This window comes from Spermophilus citellus (genome assembly GCF_964194105.1).
Source record: "Spermophilus citellus genome assembly, chromosome: 8".
Taxonomy (NCBI): Eukaryota; Metazoa; Chordata; class Mammalia; order Rodentia; family Sciuridae; genus Spermophilus; species Spermophilus citellus.
The window spans coordinates 31,189,308-31,212,640 of NC_138189.1; the positions used below are offsets into that span (position 1 = coordinate 31,189,308).

The window sequence follows — 23,333 nt, forward strand, 5'->3', positions numbered from 1 at the left end:
CCCCTCTTAAGTTGATTTTCTCAGGTATTTGTTACAGTGATGAAAGAGCTGACTAGCGCAAAATAGAATTAGAAATGACTGTTTAAAAATTAGGGTCCTATTCCTGCCTTCACATAACTAATATCTGAACCCCAAGAGGTCGTAGAGGTCTTCCTTAGTCAGAAACCTAGAAACTTGCCCTTGTGCCTGTCTTATTGCTCAGGCAAATTTCAATTTCACCCATTTCCTGTAGATTTAGTATTTTATAATTAAGGACACTAGTGCCTGAAGAGAAGCACAGTGAGTCCCTAAGCCACAAAACCCAAGACCATGCAACATTTTCAAAATAACTCTCCTGAGCTGTTGAATTGTCATCTTCTAGTAGAATCAGAGAATGTTAAATCCAGAAAAGTATAGAGATGACATCTATGTACCTAAAATCAGGGATTCTTAACTTCAGGAATCTGTACTTCCCCTATGATTGTATTATTTGAGCATCTGTGCATTTTTCTGGGGAGAGGGTAGGGGGAATAAAGGTCAAAGCTTTCAGATTCTCAAAGGCACTTAGGACCCCCAAAAAGGTTAAGAATAAAAAAAAAAAAAAATCACACTACCATTTTGAAAAGATGGAGAGAAACTGAGGCCTCTAAGGGTTCACTGATTTGGTCAGGATTAAAAGGTTAAGTGGGAAGGTCTTAACCTAACCATAAATGTCCTTGATGATAGTGTCCCATGTGTGATTCACTAGGAAACACGAGCTGGATGAGTAAGCTCAATTCCTACCCCGACAAATGTTCATCTGAGTGGGAAAGGGAACAGCCACAAAACAACATGGAAGTCAAGGGCTCTAAATCCATATGGCTCTAAATCCTCAAGGAGGGACATCCCTAGGGCAGAGTGATGCAGGACCTTGAAAACCCTGGTGATAAATAAATCCTGAAGTCTGCTTAACATCTGTTATATGCACATTATTTTAGATTCTGAGTGGCCTCCTTCTGTTACATGCTAAACTGTTTTCTATCTCAAATGAGGTCCGTTCACTACTAAAATAGGCAAAAACTAGTTCATTTCTCTGAATAGTTCAATTTTTTCCAATTAATTATTCTGAAGCTGAGACACTATTCCTACTAGTAACAGGCATAGTCACAATATCAGCAATACCACCTCAGATGTATATAGTTTTCAAAATGTATTTTGAAGTTATGACACATCTACCATCTGTCTTTATTGTCAAAAATGTCCTCCTAAGTGGTAAAGCAAATCTTGTATGGGCCCACAAAATATAAAAAACTTAACCATGATCATTTTAAATGTTAGTAATAAAATCAAAACTAAAGCTCAAATCTTTATACTCATGCTATCTTACTGGATAAAGGCTAATACCCTCACCATAAAATGTCAGAAATGGAGTAATTCTGCTTACCTGAGACTCATATGCAATGCTAGTTCCTGAACAATACGATCATGTTTGCCAGTAGATGAGTGCTTGCCCAGCCAGCTCGGAAAGGTGGGAAACTGGGTCATGTACCCCCTCATCAACTCTCCAGGAAGAACACTGGCATAAATGGCCTGGGGGGAAAATCAATTGCAGTCCAGAATTGAATTCAGTGCAATGTCACTTCGGTAGCAGTTGTTGGCTTCCCAGAAGGCTGCTATGATTTAGATAGGATTCAGTATGTCCACCAAGCCTTCATGACTTAATTTTTAAGTCCCCACTGTGAGGTTTTAAGAGGGTAGAAACTTAATGCAAGTATACTGCTTAGAGGTGAGGCCCTAGAAAGTGATCTGGACTAGAGTCATTAAGGTGAAGCCCCATGACTGAATGCTGGTGAGGGAAGAGAGATCACACACACACACACACGCATGTTCTCCATCTCTTGCCACATGATGCCCTGTGCCACCTTGACACCCTACCAGCAAGAAGGCCTCACCAGATACTGGCCCCTAAACCTTTATAAGTGTGAGCTAACTAGACCTCTCCTCTTTAAAACTTACACAGCCTGTAGTATTGCATTACTAGTAACTGAAAATGGACTAAAACACAATCTACAGAAAATGAAGCAGTGTACCTAATTACAGGGCTGCCAGGCCCTTTCCCTGTCTCTGATCTGTAGGTGAAGGAAACTTCTAGAGAAAACAATGAATTGCAGTCAACACCTTGTTCCATAACATGTGACAGCTCAGAGAAAGCTTACATCCTCAGCCAGATGACCTCAACATACCCGTTACCTCATGGATGCCAATGGCACAGCACAGATCTAGCTGAAGAGGAATGGGATTATCTTTACATAAGCAATTGACAGCACAGGCAGATTAATATATGGAAAGTCTAATAATTAGAGAATTGATTAGAGTGGCACTTGACAAAATTAAAAAGGGAACTTGACACACCTTTTAGGGTCAGGGTTTTGCTTTTTTAAAGGCTGGAATTATACTCCACATAAACTTTGTATCCTGCTTCATTCTAGTAATATTCTCATGTTTTTTCATATTAGATAATCTCTACAAATAATAAAGGGTATAAAATTTTTTATCAAAGGATTACCAAAAGTAATCCTCTTATTACTGGACATGGAGATTTTCTCAAAGTTTCTGCTATCAGAACTAAAGAGTTAGGGAATATTTTTATACATTAAGATTTCCCTGGGCTGGGGTTGTAGCTCAGTAGTACAGCACTCGCCTCACATGCAGGAGGCCCTGTGTTCGATCCTCAGCAACACATAAAAATAAAATAAAGGTATTTAAAAAAAAAAAAAAGATTTCTCTGTATTTAAAATTATTTAAGAGAAATTCTCAAAGGTACAATTATTAAGGCAGGGTAGACACTTTTAAAACATAAAAGATTCTGTGTCTCCAGAATAAGTCTTTGTTTTCTATTTCCAAGCAACGTGTGGGTAGAATTAAAAGAAAATGGGCCTTCTGAAAGTCCCATGCTTATCACTCAGGCCACTAATGCTAAAAACAAAACTCAAATAGGAATTAACAACTCTCTTAAATAAAAATGTCTGCCAAATTCTGCTTTCCCTTAAAGATATCAACTTATGGGCTGGGGTTGTGGCTCAGAGGGAGAGTGCTTGCCTAGCATGTGTGAGGCCCTGGGTTCGATCCTCAGCACCACATAAAAATAAAGCATATTGTATACACCTATAACTAAAAAATAAATATATTTTTAAAAAGATATCAACTAAAATACAGTACCCAACATAAAGCTGCCTTGTTAGCAAAAAAGAAGGAAATTAGAATTCCTGCATCAGAGATGACTGCTGACCTGACCTAACTCATTCCTTTGAGGAGGAGCTACTTAGTGACCCTCTAGGAGGACCACAAATAACAAAAAATAAATAAATTCTTAAGATAAAACAGGGCAAACAAATTTTTTTATTCACATCTTTGGTTATAACCAATATCTAGCCTTCCTCTTTCCAAGCATACATTTAGATAAAAACATTTTGAAACACTGAAAAATAAAGACAGATTAGTAAACAGACAATAGTGATCACGGTGTTTTCATCTATAACAGATCATAGTTTTTCCAGAAAAGCCATATTATTCACCTGGTATCTTAAATAATGTAGGAGCCCAAAACTATTTTGTTCTCTTTGGCTAAAGCAAAATCCTTATATGCATATTATTGTCTGAAATAAGTCAACCTCAAAAGTCTATATACTATGTAATTTCAAAATCCACTCTTGAAGGAGAGCCCTACACCTACCTGTGTGGGCAGAAGACTCCAGTTTTGCTTACTCCGAATCTGACTGTCCACTAAGTCCCCATCACAAATGCTGTCTGCTGCTCGGCTCAAAAGCATCAAGTGCTTTTTCATGTCACCCCTACAGGAAAGAACCAGTCTGGATTACACCACTATCTACACCCCAGGACACTCCCTCCCAAATCTGTGGCCTTCGCAGCTCTGTCCTACCCCTCAGAAGTCAGAAAGCTCACCCTGCAGCTACAGGCTTCACATGCACATAGTTCTCCTGGACAAAGAGGGGTGCTATTGAATAGTCATGAAAAAAGAGATCTGATTTGTCCATAAGTGACATATGAGCAGTCTCCTCTCCAACTGCAAACACTTTCCGGGCAACATCAAATGGGCCCTGAAAAGAAGAAAGGACACACCTGTTAGAATGTTCAAAATCTAAAACACTGAACACAACAAATGTTTGGCAATGATACAGAGCAACAATGATAAGGCACTCTCACTGGTTGCTGGTGGGATTGTCACAAACACTTTCAAAGATAGTTTAGTTTTGTAAGAATCAGACTAACTTTTACCATCAGCAATCATACTCCTTGGTATCTACCCAAATGAACTAAAAACTTCATCTACACAGAAACCTGCACACAGATTTTTATAGTTGTTTTATTCATAATTGCCAAAAATTAGAAGCAACCAAAATGTCCTTCAGCATCTGGATAAACAAACTATGGTACATCCAGATAATGGAATATTACTCAACAAGTAAAAAATAAAAAGAGCTATCAAGTCATTAAAAGACATAAAGGGAACCTTATATGCATATTATTGTCTGAAATAAGTCAACCTCAAAAGTCTACATACTATGTAATTCCAACTTATTACATTCTGGAGAAGGCAACACTACAAAGACAGGAAAAAGTTTAGTGGTTGTCAGGGCTTAAGTGGGGAAAAGGGATGAAGAAACAGGACTTTTTGGACAGAGAACCTACCCTACATGACACAACAATGGTGGACACATACCAAAAAACCATAGAAGGTACAACAATTTTACAATTTACAAATGGACCACTCTGGAGGGAAGGCTGGCAGGAGGGAAGGCTAGCAGGGGGAAAGGCTGTGCCTACAGGGGAGGGAGTGGTACAGGTATAGGAGAAATCTGCACCTTCCACTCAATTTTGCAGTGAACCTAAAACTGTATCAAAAAATAAAATATATTAATTTCTTTTTAAATCCATTACTTAAATTGTGGAAAGAAAAAAAACATACTTAATCAATGCTCTAACATAATAATAAATTCTGACTAGTTAAATGAAGCACAGAGGAAATTGATATAGACCTCTGGTTTCATAGAGATTAAATTAAACCATTTGAAACAAATTATTCCAAATAGTACAAAACCATTCAAAACACGAAAGCTACTAGGTGGGGCACACTGGTAATCCCATCAATATGGGAGCCTTAGGCAGGACAATCATAAGCTCAAGGCCAGCCTTAGCAACTTAGTAATAATCTGCCTAAAAATAAAAAGTTAGTGAGAATCTGGCCAAATTAAAATTTATATTGTTATGTTATATGCATGTACAAATATGTAACAACAAATCCCATCAATAAGTAGAACTATAATGCACTGATCAAAAAAAAAGTGGGGAGAAAAAGGGACTGGGGATATAGCTCAGTGGTAGGGCACCCAAATTCAATCCCTAGTACAAAAAAAAAAATTAAAGCCATACATAAGGGACTCTAGGAAAGCTATTTTGTAACTGTTGAAGCATGAGTATAAGTTAAAACTTATCCCTTTCTTAAAATTTATCATAACATTAACGATCCTTGAGGAAAAAATGAATTTGAATTAGAACTACTTCCAGCCACAATGTCTTATTATAAATATCCATGGGTTGCACAGTAACTCAATACCACTTCTATTAAGCTAGTACCTATGAACAAAAAGTGCTGCGCTTGGGAAGAACTACGAAACGGATAGGCATTTTACCAGTTTGATATCCTTCTTGGCCCTATGAGAGTCGGCCTTGGCCTGATCATAGGTTAGCGCCTTGCTTCGCGCACACCACATACTCAGATTGTGCAAAACCTGAAAGAATCATAAATTAGACAATGAAAGATGGGAAAAGACCTCTGCTTCCCCTCCCAGCAGGACAGATGGATGGAACTACAGAATATCATGCTAAGTGAGATCAGCCAGTCCCAAACAACCAAAGGCCAAATGTTCTCTCTGATATGTGGATACTGGCCCACAATAAGGGAGGGTGGGGAGGGGAAGAATAGAAGTCCATTGAATTAGACAAAGGGGAAAGGAGGGAAGGGGGAGGATTAGGGAAGACAGCAGAATTAATCGGACATAACTTTCCTGTCCTTATTTATGAATACATGACCAGGGTAACTCCAAATCATGTACGACCCCAAGAATGGGATCCTAATAAGTTATACTCCATGCATGTACAATATGTCAAAATACTCTACTCTCATGTACATCAAAAAGAGAACAAATCAAAAAAAAATGAAGGCATTAATGAAAAAGAATCAACAACTGCCATAAGATATATTTAATTTACCTGTCTGATATCTTGATTGGCTCCTAAAATTATTTCATTCATAGCAGGAGGGGGAATCTTTAAACCCTCTTTAAATGCAATGGACATCATAGCACCCTGGAATTCAAAAGGAGGGAAGGATCTTTAATAATTTTTTTTAGAACTCATAATCTAGCTTAAATAAACAAGACAGTGTGGTTAAAAAGAAAAAAAAAAAAAAAGAACCTTAATACCTTTATCTGTTCAACCCGAGGTCTTTGAAAACGAAGATCAAAACAATAATGAACCAAAGAGCGAATCTTGGGATGATTTCTATCATTACACATACAAATAATGGGTATTTTAGTATGTTTTATCAGGCCAATTAATTCCTAAAAGACAAATTTGCAAGACAAAAATAATTATTTAAACAACAAAAATATCACACAATATATTTTAGGTTTTAAAAACCTCCCTAACGATATGCTTTAATAATTATAAATATCAATGCATAATATATATTTTCTAAAAATCTAAAAATCAGCAGTAAAACTGAAAAAGTACATGCTTCCAGTACCTGCACTCCGCCCCGGTCTTCACTGCCTGCCATGCCGTCTACTTCATCCATGATGAGCGCGTGTTTCATGCTTACGGAAGGGGCTGCTCCACCTGAGCCTGGGTGAGATGCAATAGAATGGGACAAAAACGAAAAACAAAGTTCAAAAACTGCTACTTTACAAATAATTATATAACGCATCTCAAAAGCTTTAAGAGTAAGCAGTAAAAGGAAATTCTTTCACCCCTTCTGTTGGGTTTCCCTTCCCGGAGGCAAACAATAGTCTCTTGAATTCCCACCCACTGCCCTTTTTAGGGTCTTTTAAAATTTATTTATTTATTCATTCATTCATTCATTCATTCATTCATTCATTCTAATTAGGTATATATGACAACAGAATGCATTTTGATTCATTGTACACAATTACAGCACAACTTTTTCTTGAATACCCTTTAAGAGAAATTCTATACATGTTATATTAATATACATTTAATATATTTTTGGTGATGCTTTCCCTTGTCTAGATATAGAACAATTCCTTTGTTGACACTGGGGATTAACCCAGGGAAGCTTTACCACTGAACTACATCCCCAACCCTTTTTATTTTGAGATAGTTGCTTAGGGTTTCACTAAACTGCTAAGGCTAGCTTCAAACCTGTGATCCTCCTGCCTCAGCCTCTCGAGTAGCTGGGAATACAGGTGTGTGTCACCGCACACAACTAGAACACTTCATTTTTCTGAAGACTATTTAATATTCCATTTTAACAAAGGCATCATAATTTACTTACTATCTACCAATGAAATATTAACATACTCCCAAGCTTTTACTATAAGTTACACTTAATATCCTCATGTGTGTGCACACACGTCATTTAACAGTCCCTAAACCAGTATAGTAATAACTGAATACCAGGAACTAAAATTTCTGGTTAGAGGTGTGTATAATTAAACTCTGAGAAACACAGCCAGACAACTCTCCCACCAGCCATAAGTGACATTTCCTGAGCAACTTCATTAAAGAAAGATTTTCTGCCACTGAAAACACCAAGAATGCAGGTGAGCAGCAGTACACCTCCGGCTCTCAACAGTCAGTTGAGTCCTTAATTTGGCATCTTAATTCTCCCCGTGAACTCTGGCTGTTCAGGACCACCAGCCACAGCCTAAAACACAGTGAACACTTCCACACTGTGTTTTTTCTTCTCTTCTACTATTTTTGCCTGAGATGACATTTTCTACCTCCAAATAGATCTCTCTTTCTTTAAGGCCTTTCTAATAAATACCATCCTTTCCCAGCTTGCTAGCTTAGCCAGAACCCCAAACACAATCATTCCTCATCTGCAGGCCTTATTACCTCATTCATCACATGGAATTATATTTATTTTCCTGTGAATCTTCTAAAATCATATGAAAATGCAAAAATTTTACCACAGTCTCAAAAACCTCAAAGCCTAAAGCAGGGTAACCTTTATGCTATAAGGGTTATGCCAGAGGACTTTCTTACTTTCTTGATAGCCCCAAGATTCAGCAGCGTGCCTGCTGCACAGCAGTACTCAATACTGGTTACAAAACAGTAAAATCAACTTATTTTTCTTATATAACAATAACAGTTCAAAAAGCCACATACTTGAATAAAAGCCTTTGATGCTGGTGTTATTCAGTGATTCAGCAACAAGTGCCTTCAAACTGTTCTTACTCCGAGTGTCACTTGCATTTAGTTCCACGTAGCTATATCCCAATTCCTAATCCAAATATCAGACATCATTACTATCACAATGCAAATTAATTTCTTTCCCACAAACAAAAGGGAAAAGTTCATTAAGAATGCAAAAATCACATAAAGAACCATAGGTAAAAATACAAAGTATAATCACAAGAGACAATGATTTTAACTATGTCTCAAAATATTACTCATTTTTTAAAATATCACATATAGACAGCACACCTATATATATAAACACATGAAAGTTCGATCTTAAGGCCTCAGCTACTAAATCACTAATCTGGAAGAATATATTTAAACAAACAATTTTATAAAGTTTGCTTCTTAGAGCCCTAAAATTTTAAATATAAAAATCCCAAGAATTCAATAGCAGATAAAGAATTAATCTATTATAAAATACCAAAAAAAAATTCTTGCCTAGGATAAATTATAAAATTAGAAATTAAGTCATTCTTTGCCAAACTGTCCCAAAATACAATTTTCCTCTTTAATCAGGAAAATTCAAGTTATTCTGATATTTTCCAAAACTGATTAGCTTTAAAAATGCCTTATTCTTCATTATAAACAAAAAAGGAATGATACCATGGGAGAAAAAAATAGTGCTCATAAATGTAGATATCAGGAAAAAAAATTGCTTTGCTTTTTTTAAAAAATACAGTGAAAAATATATAAGCACTTATATTTAAATTTTAGGTTTTAATCCATACAACAAAGACCAAAATAAGTTACCAGCTTATGTGGCAAAGGACTGGGAACCCAGCAATAAATTTATAATCCCTTATTACTCTGATAACACAAGAACTCTTGATATATTCTAGTCTAGTGCCTCTCACTGTCTAGAGAGTTAGCAGTAATAGACACAAGAAATTAGGCAGAATCACGTGATGGTAAAGAGCAGGAACCCGAGTCAGACCACCCAGGTTCAGATTGTGCCCCCATGTGTTTTACCTGTCACATGAGGTTAATAAGAGGACATACACTGAATACACAGAATAGTTACAAAAGTATATGAGTTATTTGTATCTTTCAGGGTCTGTAACAGCTATTTACATTACAGGTTGAGTACCCCTTGTCTGAAATGCTTGGGACCAGAAGTGTTTCAGGTTTCAGGGTTTTCAGATTTGGGAATATTAACATAGATTTTACTGGAAGACCATGCTTAACCTGAGAACCTGGAATCCACAAATTTTCCAAAATCTGTAACTTTTTGAGTGTCTCAGCAATGCTCAAAAAGTTTTGGAGTTTCAGAGCATTTTCAATTTCAGATTTGCATATTAGGAATGTTCAACCTGTATCTAAGATAATGTACCCAAGTGCTTTAATAACAGCACAATGACTGGCTCAAAGGTAAATTTTACTTATTAGTTCCCCCCTTATCCACAGTTTTTTTACTTTTTGAGATTTCAGTTAATCAACCATAATCTGAAAATATTAAATGGAAAATTCCAGAAATAAACAATTCTTAAGTTTTAAATTGCATGCCATTCTGAGTAGCATGTTGAATGTTCGGGTTGTCTTGCTCTATCCTGCCAGGACGTGACTCAGCCCTTTGTCCAGAATATCCATTCTGTATACACTATCTGCCCATTAGTCACTTAGCAACTGCCCTGTTTATTAGATCAAGTATAACAGTATGGCAGTGCTTGTGTTCAAATAACCCTTGTTTTACTTAATAATGGCCCAAAGAACAACAGTAGTGATGCAAAGAAGGTAACATGGTACAAAACTTGGAGGACAGATTACATGGCAATGGTGTTATGTGGCAAGCTGTAGGGCATATAGGGAAAAACAGTATATGTAGGATATGGTACCATCTGTGTGGCTTTAGGCATCCACCTGGGGGTTTGGGATGTATCACCCACAGATAAGGGGCACTAGTGTATTTACCTCAAAAAGGATGAAAATAACAAATATCACCAGAACCAAAACAGATTTTAAAAGTTGGATTTTAGAAAAATATACACCGCATGTTTATACACACATCTTATACACTAGCATTTGTCTGATACGGGAGGTTATTTCCGACCACAGTGACAGTGTACCCACCTGACACACCAGAGAAGCTGTGGTGGTTTTGCCAACACCAGGAGGGCCTGAGAGCAATGCTGCTTTAAAACTAGAGCCATCGTCTTTACCAGCAAATTTACCAAACTTTGCTGCCAGAGAAAAAAAAGTTTCAGAGTGTTACCTGGGTCACCCAACAGAGATTCAGGAATGGCAGGAATAGGTTATGTGTGAACTATCCACAGAAAGCATTCATCCAGGTTAGTTCTAAATTTGTAGAACAAAACTAATTTGCTTTCAAACTCTGACGTGAAACAATAGTTTTATAGGTTTCCTTTTCTACAAAAGCACAGGCCTGACTCCACCCATCTCCAGCTGGGAGAACTTGAGTCAAGACTGAACCCCTCCATATCTGTCTTCTGCTTTGTAAAATCAAGATTAATAACAGTGAAGTAGCTCATACTGTGGTGTGAGGATCAAAGTGCTAAGCACAGACTCGGGTCTGCCTCAATAAATGCTAACAACCAGAATCAGTTATAGGAGCACAAGGAGAAATAACAAGTTAAAGATGCTAAGTCTACAACTATCTTGCACAGCTCAAAGCTAGAACTTCCTTCCTACCCTTACTACATGGGTGCTGGAACATACAGAGACCCAATGGATACTCAATAACAGAGAAAGTATTGCACCTGCTATCCATGGACACAGAAAAAGAGATTACAGTTCATTTGTAGTCTTAAAGTCTTCTCCAGGCATACAAAATACTTGTTCCCCTTTTAAGGTAGGTTTTATACAGTTTCAGGAAGAGAAAATAAAAATTTAACTAAACCTTAAACTATGTCATTAGAATTACATTATTTAACGGTTATGAATAAAGTAAACTGGCATTGCTTGCAATGTCAGGCAGCCATGCAAATATTAATGACTCAGTTACCACTTCGGGGATTTGCTATACTGCTCCTAAAGTTTGTCTTCTTACTTTTCACGAACTATCTTCTAGGGCTATGGCTGAAACTTAAGAAAACACTACCAATATCATGATCTGAAACCTCAGTTCCAAAAATACTTTAGACATTAACATATATTTTGACTTTTCATTTTTCATGACAATTACATGGTAAACAAGGATAGAAACTACTGAAGTACACGTCTATCAAGCTTACCAAAAGCAAATCACACACTGCTGGGATTTTAGGATGCCTACTCTGTGTGCATGCCTTATTCACACCTTTCACCCTACAGCTCTGGGCACTCTTCTCTCTTTCCCACCCCAAATCCACCCATCCCTTTACCTGGCTATCTCCTACTTGGATTCCAAGCCTTAGCATAGCCATCCATTCCTGCAGGATGGGAGCACACATCTTCATCCCTGACCCCACACTTCCACCCCAGAAGCACCCTGTACTTACCCCTCTAACAGTACTTGGCACAATGCATTTTAATGGCTGGTTCATATGTCTCCCCTACCACCTGTGAGCTCCTGAGGAGCTTTGTTCACAACAGCACCACAAGGGTATAGTAGAGCACCTAGGCTCAGAGCAAGACTCAATAAGAGCTTGGTGACAGATGAATGAACCAACCATTAACCTTTTGCATATGTGTGCGACTGAGCAATTACATGCTGACAGACACACAAAATGAGTGAAGTTGTGAAATCACCATGTTTCTTCTCTTCAGGAGAACTCTTGTGCCAGTTTCGGAGCCAGCGTAGCAGTTTATTGGCACAACTCTGGTCACCTTGCTGTCCAATTATAGTCTTGAGTGAAGTTGGCTTGTATTTATCTACCCAGAGCAAATTTTCCACTTTGCTTTCACCGCTGTCAGCCAAATCCCTAGCCTTACTGTCAACCTGTGTGTCCTGGGCCACCTGCTCCTTAAAGTCCAGGGCTTTCCGAGGCACGTTTGTTTCCTGTGTCTCCTTTTTTATTGCCTTTACAGAACTGTCCCTTTTAGGAGTTAGCATGCTCCTTTTAGATTCTGATTCCTTCTTGGTTGGACTACTTTTTCTTTTTCCTTGATTATTTTTTTCGGGTGTTCTCTCCAATTTGGATTTTTCTTTCTTCATCTTAAAAAGCAGAAAAATTAGAGAAAAAGAAACCTAATGAGACACAGAAAATTTCAATGCTGCAAAATGTACTCAAGAGCAACCTGAGATACCCAGGTTACTCGATCATTGAGTTACTCAATCTGGGTTGGTCTTTTAATGATGGACCCTATGGTTTGTGGAAATCACCACTTTTCAAACTTTATAAAAATTAACAACAGGGCTGGGGTCGTGACTCAGTGGTAGAATGCTTGCCTACCACGTGTAAGGCAATGGATTCAATCCTCAGCACCACATAAAAATATGTAAATAAAATAAAGGTGCCATGCCCATCTACAACTAAAAATATATTTTTAAATTAACAACAAACATACTAAAACTAAGAACATACTGTTAAGTAATAAGAACTCCACCCAATTTCACTTTGAAAAAAGAGTAATGATTTAAAAGATTTTTGTTTTTAAAGTTTCCTGACTAGTTAAAAGCTAATGCTCCACCAAAATTTGTACTTAAATGTTTACAGCAACATTATATTAAATGACATATATAATATAGCCAAAAAATGGAAACAACTCAAATGTCCATCAACTGATAACCAAATAAACAAATGTAATCCATATCCACACAGTAGAACATTATTCACCCATAAAAAGGAGTAAAGTACTAATATATGCTACAACATAGGTAAACGTTGAAACCATTATGCTAAGTAAAAGGTCAACATGTTGTATGATTCCGTTTTCATGAAATGTTCAGAATAGGCAAGTCCAGAGAGACAGAAAGTAGATTAGTAACTGCAGTGGTGGGTATGATGAGTGACTGCAACTGAGCTTCAGATCTCATTTTGGAGTAATGACAATGTTCTGGAATAGGCAGTGGTGAAGTTTGCACACTTGTGTGACTATACTAAAAACACTTGACTTACACACTTTAAAAGGGTGAATTATGGTATGTACATAATATCATAATTTCTAAAATAGTTAAGTGTCTTCATCAATGCCTGCTAAAACTCATGGACAAATATTTAAGGAGAAATAGAACATTTAGCATCATCTTCAAGTATCTACCTCAGATAGTTATCAATTACAGAGGGGAAAACAGTTTTTCTACTAGTGCAGAACCAGGCAGGCACCATGTCAACCAACTAACTGAACAAGTCATGCCTGCATTATATACATGTCATGCACTAGGAATCATGTACATATCATACCACTCCTGGGAAACTCCTGCCAAAACAATTAAACTCAATCTAATTAACGGAAAACATCAAAGAAACCAAAACTGAAAGATTCTTCAAAACAATGTTAACTTCCTGTTTTTAACTTTACTACAGTTACACAATACAAATCATCCCCTCAGGTTTTTCTAACTGTCATAAACTGGGTGGATCATCTTGCCACATTGGTGACAGTGCTGGAGTTGTTAATCTCAGGATGCTAGAACTCCTGTATCCTGCTTTGAGAAAAGCAGCTATATAATGTTGGAATGAATGAGGGTAACACTAAAAGAAGCAGAGACAGAAAATCAAAGGGTTCTGAAAGCACTGGACCCTGAGTTCCTACTCAAGACCCACTCGGCTCTTAGTTTAGCTTAATTGACTACATTTTTTGTTTTTTTTGCTGAAACCAAGACAAGCTGAGTTTCTGTCTCAACAGAAAAAGCCCTAATAGTTCAGACTAAGCACTAATCATGCTAATGCCCAGAACATATCCTTTAAAGAACTCCTAAGCAGTAATTTCTGCTGTAAAGTCAACACAAGAATGTGAGATACGAGGAAAGTTTAACAAGTCGATACGTGTAATACACTGCCCTCTCTATGCCTCCCGTTCTCTACATATTCTTTTGAGAAAGCCAAGGAAATACACCATAGAAGACAACCTGAAGAGAGTCCTCCAAGTCAAAAGGAAATAAGGTTAAGTTCATTTGTGGTAAAAGGAACAGTTAATCTTCTAGCCAATGAACCTGTATCCACATAAGATATGTCTGCATGAAATAGAAAATGTTTCTACATTTTGACTTAAATAAACCAAGTTTATTTATACAAACCTCAGCTTCAACTGCTATTTCATATTTAGACTTCTTGCCTGGCATAGTTCGAATCAAATTCAACAGTCCATCTTCATCAATAATTTTTGTCCCCAAGGCTGCTGCCTGTTGATTAAAAATGAGAATCATCAGGGGCTGCGGTTGTGGCTCAGTGGCAGAGCGCTTGCCTAGCATGTATGAGGCATTGGGTTTGATTCTCAGCAACATGGATCAATAAGTAAAATAAAGGTCCATTGACAACTAAAAAAAAATTAGAAAAAAAAAAAAAGAAACAAAGAAAAGAAAATCATCACTGCTAAGTGAAGTTAGCCAATCCCAAAAAACCAAATGCCAAATGTTTTCTCTGATATAAGGAGGCTGATTCATAGTGGGGTTGGGAGGGGGAGCATAGGAGGATTAGATGAATTCTAGATAGGGCAGAGGGGTGGGAGAGGAAGGGAGGGGGCAAGGGGGTAGAAAAGACAGGGAATGAGATGGACATCATTACCCTAAGTACATGTATGAAGCCATGAATGGTGTGAATACACTCTGTATACAATCAGAGATGAAAAATTGTGCTCTATTGTAATATGTGTAATATGAATTGTAATACATTCTGCTGTCATATATAACAAATTAGAATAAATTTTTAAAAAAAATGAGAACCATCAAAACTGCACCCTAACCATTCATTTTTATAAGAGGGAAAAAAAAAAAAAATAAAAGATTCCAAGGCCTATTTGTAAATTAGGTAACACTAAATTTTTTTTTCAGGGGGTGGTACTAGGGGCTAAACCAGAAGTACTGAGTTACATCCCCAATTCTTCTTTAATTTTTATTTTGAGGCAGGGTCTAAGTTGCTTGAGGTCATGCTAAATTGTTAAGGCTGGCCTCAAACTTGTGATCCTCCTGCCTCAGCCTCCTGTGCCATTGAGATTACAGGTATGTGCCACTGCACCCAGCAACAATGGAATTTTTAAAAAGCAAAAACATTCACTGAAAAAGCACCATTAAAAAGAAAGAAAGAAAATACCAAGCATGGTGGCTCATGGCTGTAATCCCAGCAGCTCCTGGAGGCTGAAGCAGGAGGATCATGAGTTCAAAGCCAGTCTCAGGAATTTAGTGAGGTACTTAGCAACTCTCTAATAAAACATTTAAAAAGAGCTGGGGGCGCTGGGGTTGTGGCTCAGTGGTAGAATGCTTGCCTAGCATGTGTAAGGCACTGGGTTTGATTCTCAGCACCACGTAAATAAATTAAATAAACAAAGTTTAAAAAAAAAAAAAAAAGAGCTGGGGATGTGGTTCAGTGGTTAAGCATCCCTGGATTCAATCCCCAGTACCAAAAAGAAAGAAGGGGGTTGGGGGTAGAAAATGATAGATAAACTCCCTAAGAGTGATATGCTAACAGCTGAAGTATCACATTATTATTATTTTTATTTATTTATTTATTTAATTTTTTTTGGAGACAGGTTCTCACTAAATTGCTAAGGCTGGTTTAGAACTTGGAATCCTCCTGCCTCAGCCTCCCAAATTGTTGGGTTTACAGGTATGCGCCATCACACTCAGCTAACATTACTGCTTTTGTAAACTGCTTTATCTTTCCTCCCAGAAAAGGACAAACTGGATCTAGGTCCAGTTCTTCACACCCTCTCCTGTCTGACTCATACTCATCTTCCATCACTTTCTTCCCTGCTAGCACAACTGCAATGTGTCCATCTCCAAGTGATGGAGTCTGGTCTAAGGCAATCAGAGAATTCCTGCTCCTCCCCAACCTCCATTAGAGCTCTGAATGTCCATGTGCCAGCTCTTGCCAATGACACTTGGGTAGAACTCTTCAGGAGATGTTTCTGGGAAGATGCCTGTCAGGCCACTCACAGCTATTAAGACATCTTGCCCCTGTGTCCTTTGTCCTGCCTTGAATGCAGCTACCTTGCAATCACAAGGCGACAGGCATGAGGACTAAAGGAAGATGGCAATGGAAGGTGGCACTACCCTGGCTACACTGCCCAGCTGCTGAGCCAACTGCTGACCTCTGAGATTATTGTCAGGTGAGGAAAATAAGCAGCAGTTTGTCTGAATCACAAGTTGAGTTGAATATTCTTTTACTTGGAGCTAAACACAATCCAACCTAACAGACCTCAATCTTCCCTTAGAGATTCCAGTAAAAAAAAAAATTAGGATGGAGTATATCACGACATATACAGGAATACTTAGAGCCAGAGAAAAAAAGAAAACTGCATTTGTTTCTCTATCTTAAAAAAAAATTATTATTAACTAGAAGACACTAAGGAAGTCAAATAAACAGGAACTATGCCTTCAATTGGAAAACCAAGAGCCTGGGGTCAAAGCCAACAGCACTTATACAGAGAAGAAATAACGAATGAAATTACTTTTCCTTTATTTTCCCTCATTTAACTCTCTATATAAAGGCACAGTCACACCAAGAGCGTGCCAAGGAAGCAGGCTCCCACACTTCGGGGGGCACAGCAGAACCCACCTTATCACTCTTGGACTGTCCACTATCACGACCCATGACAAGGTAGTTGGTTTTCTTGCTGACATTTCCTGTTACTTTTCCCCCATAACGTTCAATTAAAGACTTGGCTTCATCTCGTTCAATGGACTCCAGCACTCCTGTGATCACAAATATAAGGCCTTCCAAGCAATTTTCAGCTCCCTAAAAACCAAAAATGTTCACACAGAGAAGAAATTACATGGTAGCTTTCCAAAGAAATATTTGGCATCAAAAATGCAGCAAGCTGATTTTTCTCATTTGACATCATAAGTAACCTTGGCATGAAAAATTGGCTGGAAATTTACAGCAAATAAGCAGAACCTGAAACTAAATCCTGAGAAATTCTTATGTAGCTAACGTTTTTCAATTTTTTTTAAATGAGCTACAAGAAAAACAATTCTCTTAGCAAAACTCATCAAAATTACCCATTCATGCAATTTTCCATTTTGTTCTTTTATATTTCAATTAGTTAATCAACTTGCATAACTTCAAACAACCAAATGCAATCCACCCACAGAAACTCTTGCTATTGTTAAAAAGGGAAGGTTAATTATGAAAATCTTATGAGGCTGCAACCTCCCCTTCTCTCTGCTGACTCTGCTAGGACAGTAAATCCAACAATTGGCAGGAACTTAAAGGCAAGATCATATTATTCCTTGATTGGAAAGATAACTGATAATCTAAGGCACACTGGCCAAAGGAAGCTGGATGGAGAAGACATAATCATATTTGCAACTATATATTTGCAACTACATAAGTCTATATATGTTATAGACTTTTATTTTAACAATAGATTAATGAAATTACACAACCAAGCAAAATGAAAATCATACATGACAAGCCAAATTACTATTACTCTGTTTTATCTTTTTGTTATTAACCAGGGATTGAACCCACGGGTGCTTAATCACTGAGCCACATCCCCACCCCCTTTTTTTATTTTGTATTTCAAGACAAGGTCTCACTAAATTGTTTAGAGCCTTGCTAAGTTGCTGAGGCTGGATTTGAACTTGTGATCCTCCTGCCTCAGCATCCCAAGCCATGGGGGTTACAGGCGTGTGCCAACATGCCAGGCTACTATTACTCTTTGAGTAGAGGACTGAGATCAACACAAACTTAAAACAGGCTTGAAAAGCAGCTACACAAAATTCAAAGACTACCCTACCACAAGATCAATCCTTCCCATCTAGGTGAAGATTATTTCTTAGAAGACAAAAGAGAAATAGCTATGAATTTGGCTGGAAAGAAAAAGTTTGACTAATAAAATCTCAAGGTCCTTTCAAGGCCCACAGTTCTAGGATTGAAATGAGCCAATGCAATACTACAGGTACTTCCTTCTTGACAGATTCAAAATAACCCTGGAACAGACCACATGGAAGCCCCTATAACTCAAACCCCAATCATCTGCTATTTCCTAAGCAATCCCCCACAATGATTCTGAATGTCTCTTTGCTTATCCAACCTCAGCACTTCTAGCCTCCTTACCCAGCCCTTCCATTCTAGGACTCCTCTGTAGGCCTTACTCCAGGAGCAGCAAACCTCTTCTCAATCTCTTTTCCAACATTCCCTCCACAGTCTTTCCATCACTGAAACCCAACTGTCGCCTAAGGACACCAGTTTGCCTAAAGTCCTCTCAATTAGTGACTTATTTAGTCTTTCAGTGACATGCCTGGACACTAGACTAACATCTTTCTAAAGCTTCCTATACAATCCACAAGCCCCTCCAGGTTTACCCCTTTCCCCTTGCCACCCCACAGCTGCACCATCCTCAGCCCCTCTTTATCAGGGGAACTACTAATCTCCATTTGTCGTTATGTATACAAAGCTACATGTGCTGTCTCCATTTTGTCTCCCACACTCACTCCTCAGCCCACTTTCATCAGGCACTGCCTCTATCAATCCAATGAAGCTGCTCTAGCTAGGGTCACCAAGGACCACTGTTCATGTCACTAGGTGATTTGACAAATTCCCGTCTCATTTTTCTTAGAATCTTAACATGACAGACTTAATAGCCACTCTTATCATTTTAAAAGTACTCTCTTACCTTTGCTTCTGTGATACCACCCTTGAGAGACTTCTCTCTTATGTTAGTGGTTTTTCTTTTTCGTCTCCTTTTGATTTTCACCCCCCCCCTCTACTTCACAAAGATACTGGGGACAAGGCCCCCTTCTCCTCCCGTTCAGTTCAACTCTCAGATAATATTAATCCCTTCAAATATTACCTAAGCGAATAATGCCCAAGTTTACGTCCAGTCTTGACTTCTGAGCTCCATTACTACATACATATTTGCCTACTCAGCATCTCTGCACGGACACTGAAAATAGCATGACCAGCAATGAACTCATCCGCATCTTTCTAAACTGGCTCTGCTCCAGTAGCACCAGTGTTCACCTAGTTGCTCATAACCAGGAGACCATCCTTATGCTCACTCTTCCTCAGTTCCCTCTTCCAATTACCACCAAGTCCTGCAGATTTACCTCTTCCCTTGAAACCACTTCAGGTCTACCTTCACTGCTCCCTCAGACAGGCCTATCATTTCCTACCACAGCTCCTAACTGATCTTCCCCTTTCTATTCCTGCCTTGCCACAGCACCCCAGACTCAGCAGCCACAGTGCTATTTAACATATGCAATCTGGTCAAGTCAGTCCCCACTTACAACTCTTTTTCTTACACAGAAGCCTGAAACATGGTGTCCCAAAAGATATAGTCCCTCTCATTCCTTAGTCACTTTGCTGAAACGGTATCAGTTTTCTTTTGCTTGTCACCATGCCATCACAACCCCGTGACACCTGTGAATCCCCTTCATTCTTAAAGCCCCCATGAATAAATGCCATGTATTCTTCATGTCCCACCCAGGCCCTACTTCTTCTATTATATTAAGAGAACCCTGGATTTTTCCATCATGGCCATATAATTACAAATAAATAATAATCTATTTAATCTTTCCCCTTAAACTATAAGTGCATGAAGGCAAAGGCATTTGTCTTCTCACCAGTGTATTCTCAGAGCCTAGCCCTTCTCAGGCTACTTGTTATTTAAAGGAATTTAAGTATCAGGCAGAGATTCATAATTTGAAAAAACATCACTCATTCATAAAGTTGTGGCTTAGTTTTCTATTTTTAATTTTTCATTCGTACTCTGATACTGTAAGCATACTGAATGCACACATGGACCCACAAGGCAGAGGTGGCATACTCGCTCAATACTCTTACCTTTGGTATTTCTTTGGAGCCCAGAGCTTTGGGACCTTCTCGATTTAAGTAGCTTCGATAAGCTTGATAATTACTTCGTTTCTTTTCAGAATCTTCTGGACTTACAGACTTTGGGGAGTAGAAAAGGAAATTGAATAAAGTCATGCAAAATTCATGTAAAATTAAAAATACATATCTAGAAATAAACATTAAAGACACTTCTGTGTTTTATCCTGAAAATAACAATTTGAGTTATATAAGTACTCCAGAATGCCTGACTTACAAACCCCTGCATCAGCCCTTCTCAAAACAGTCTACTCTCTCTAAAGGCACATACCTCAGGGCAGATCCATGGCATAAGCCAAGTTGCCAATTCTAAGTAAGGAAATGGAAACTATTTTATTTTAGAAATTCATGTGGATTTTAAATTCTATTCCATGCTAAATCCATGATTATTTACAGAAAGATAAATTCCTTTACAATTAAATCTATTAATCCAAGAAGATATCGTGTTTACCTATGGCCTTTGGAATAATTCAAAGAACACTCAAATTCTGTGTGCCACCATTATCCCTTCTGTGTTTAACCTCTCCTATCTAGCTCTCTCAAGAGCTCTTACCATTTTATTATAGCTCAGAATATTCTGGGGAATGGCTAGGATAGGTATACCTGAGGGGAGGGGAGGGGAGGGTCCTAGGTTCTGATTTAAGAACCACTACTAGATGGTCTTTATTGATTTTTCTACTTCCTATTTTACATTATTTTTAACTTATAAGCAACCCAAAATCCCTTTGAGAATAGAAAAAACATTTCTATATAAATAAGTGATATAACTAATAAAATAGTTAAGCTTGTTTGGTTATGAGTTAAATAAGCCAATGTAGAATCTAACCCTACTTTTTAACAATGGCTCCACACATTGATTATTAAACTATATCTGCCCATACCACATGCCCTGGAAACCATATTTTTAACAAGCTTTACAAGGGAGTCCAATGCATACCAACATGGGAATGTTATTCATTTATAACATTAATTCATTGGGGAAAAAATCTGAAATATAAACAACTTATAAAATAACTTTGAAGCATACCCATTTACAAAGTTAGATTTATTTGAGATCAACTGAATTTACTAAACATTGATGTTCCCAAAACTACTAAGTAAAAGTTCTGAGTTCTTTCTAACTTTGAAAACTATCATAAAGAGTAACTTAAAAAAAAAAGTAATAATATCGTTAAAAATTTCCTTTTATTTCATAAAAATACACATCCTCTGTAAACTGAACATGTTTAGTGTGCCTGAAGAAAAACATTCATCTACCAGATAAGTATTTAGTGAAGAAAAATCTGAGACCAAAAAGTTAATTGCTCCTTTAAGCGTATTTATGAGCACTACCCACAAACAAAACCATTTCAAAATCATCACCATTTCATGGTTTTGCACTAAAAAGCAATGATGATGAGCAGTTAAAACAGACAGTATTCTGCTTTTAATGATAAGTGCCTAGCATGAAGGAACAATGGTTTCTCATTATGAATCTAAAGTGTTCCAAATTGGAGATTCAAAAAAGAACATTAGCTTCCCATATATATATTAAAAAAAAACTTTTGAAAAGCATTCATTATTTTACCATTTTTCCTTTGGAAATGATTTCAGTACCTCAACACTATCATGCGAGAACAAAAAAGGAATAACTTCAGGACAAATACAAACAAAAATTCTTATAATTATACTAGCTACAACTTACACAGCACTTACTATATCCCAGGCACAGTCTAAATGGTTTTACAGATTGAGTCATTAGATACTATTATTATTTCAAAGTATAGAGAGGGGAATCAACCAGACCAAGGTCACAAATCTGCTCAGTACTAGGGCTGGGATTGGAAACTGGCTCCAGAGCCTATGTTTGGAGCCACTATGTTGCACTGTTATTTTTGTCTTGAGTTCTCTGCCACTTAACTATGTGGTTAATCTTATAAAAGTTACTTAAATTCTTTCAGCCATTTCCTCACCTTTACAACTTGAATAATAAAAGAAAATATTTCACAGGGTTATTGTAAATATTATGAGATACCATATATAACATATTAGCAAAATATCTGATACATATTAACAATAAATACTGGCTAACTTAACTATAATTATGTAATAGTTTAAAATAAAAAGTACCTTCCAGAGATCAAACTCAGGGCCTGGCACATGCTACACACGCACTCCACCACTGAGTTACACCCACCACCGCCCATAAATAGTATCTTAAAAGATCTGTAATGATTGGAAGTTAAAAATAAAATCTGAAAGCAATCAAACTCAGATCAACACAAAGCCCCAAAATACACTTTTTTTGGTACTGGGGATTTAACCCAGAGGCACTTTATCACTGAGCTATATTACTCAGACCTTTTATTTTTATTTTGAGAGAGGGTCTCACTAAGTTGATTAGGGTCTCACTAAATTGCTGAGGCTGCCCTCGAACTTGTGATCCTCCTGCTATATCTTCCCAAATTGCTGGGATTACAGGCATGCACCACTGAGTCCAGCTAGCAGAGATACATACTGTTCAGAAAGTTCATACCTCTTTTTTAGCTGGAGAACTTTTGGTTTTCTTAGGAGTTTTCTTCTCTCCTTTCAACTCATTGGCACTATCTTTTCTTTTTGAGGCCACAGACTCTGTTTCTTTATAGGAACTCTCTTCTTTTGCTTTCATAAGTGCCAACTTAGAACTGGCCTTTGGAGAAGAGGATTCTCCTGATGACTTGGAATGTTGCTGAGATTCTTTTGAGTTTTCACACTTAGTTGACTTATTAGGACTATAGCTCTTTCTTGCATTTGAAAATTGTTCTGGTTTTACTAGGAAGAAAAGATTATGATTATTCTTTTTGGAAAACAACACCCAATATCAACACTCCATTTGTTTATTTGGTTTTTTCTTTTCAACTGAATGATCTTAGTAGTACATAGTATAACACAGTGATTTCAAAACATTAATATTTTCATTTCTTAGCTTATATGGCATATCTATTTTTTAAAAATTAAACATTTACATATTGCTTCTTTAAAAAA

The 23,333-nt window shown here is 37.5% G+C and overlaps 1 protein-coding gene across 4 annotated transcripts in view; it reads right to left on the bottom strand.

Annotated features, from left to right (window-relative positions):
- The window catches only part of RFC1 (replication factor C subunit 1), a 115,291-nt gene that overhangs the window by 44,214 nt on the left and 47,744 nt on the right, over nt 1-23,333 (bottom strand). For all 4 annotated transcript variants that reach the window (XR_014023223.1, XR_014023224.1, XM_081303569.1 and 1 more), the window contains 14 exons: nt 22,846-23,120; nt 20,286-20,393; nt 17,055-17,234; nt 14,579-14,683; nt 12,148-12,553; nt 10,531-10,640; nt 8,389-8,503; nt 6,785-6,882; nt 6,462-6,599; nt 6,250-6,345; nt 5,670-5,768; nt 3,922-4,076; nt 3,692-3,809; nt 1,403-1,548 (listed from right to left, as the gene is read on the bottom strand). Coding sequence is in view for 2 of the 4 variants with exons in the window: in XM_081303569.1 (XP_081159695.1) it covers nt 1,403-1,548; nt 3,692-3,809; nt 3,922-4,076; nt 5,670-5,768; nt 6,250-6,345; nt 6,462-6,599; nt 6,785-6,882; nt 8,389-8,503; nt 10,531-10,640; nt 12,148-12,553; nt 14,579-14,683; nt 17,055-17,234; nt 20,286-20,393; nt 22,846-23,120 (2,149 nt within the window). In the remaining 2 variants the exon portion in view is untranslated. The remainder of the gene's footprint in view (nt 1-1,402; nt 1,549-3,691; nt 3,810-3,921; nt 4,077-5,669; nt 5,769-6,249; nt 6,346-6,461; nt 6,600-6,784; nt 6,883-8,388; nt 8,504-10,530; nt 10,641-12,147; nt 12,554-14,578; nt 14,684-17,054; nt 17,235-20,285; nt 20,394-22,845; nt 23,121-23,333) is intronic.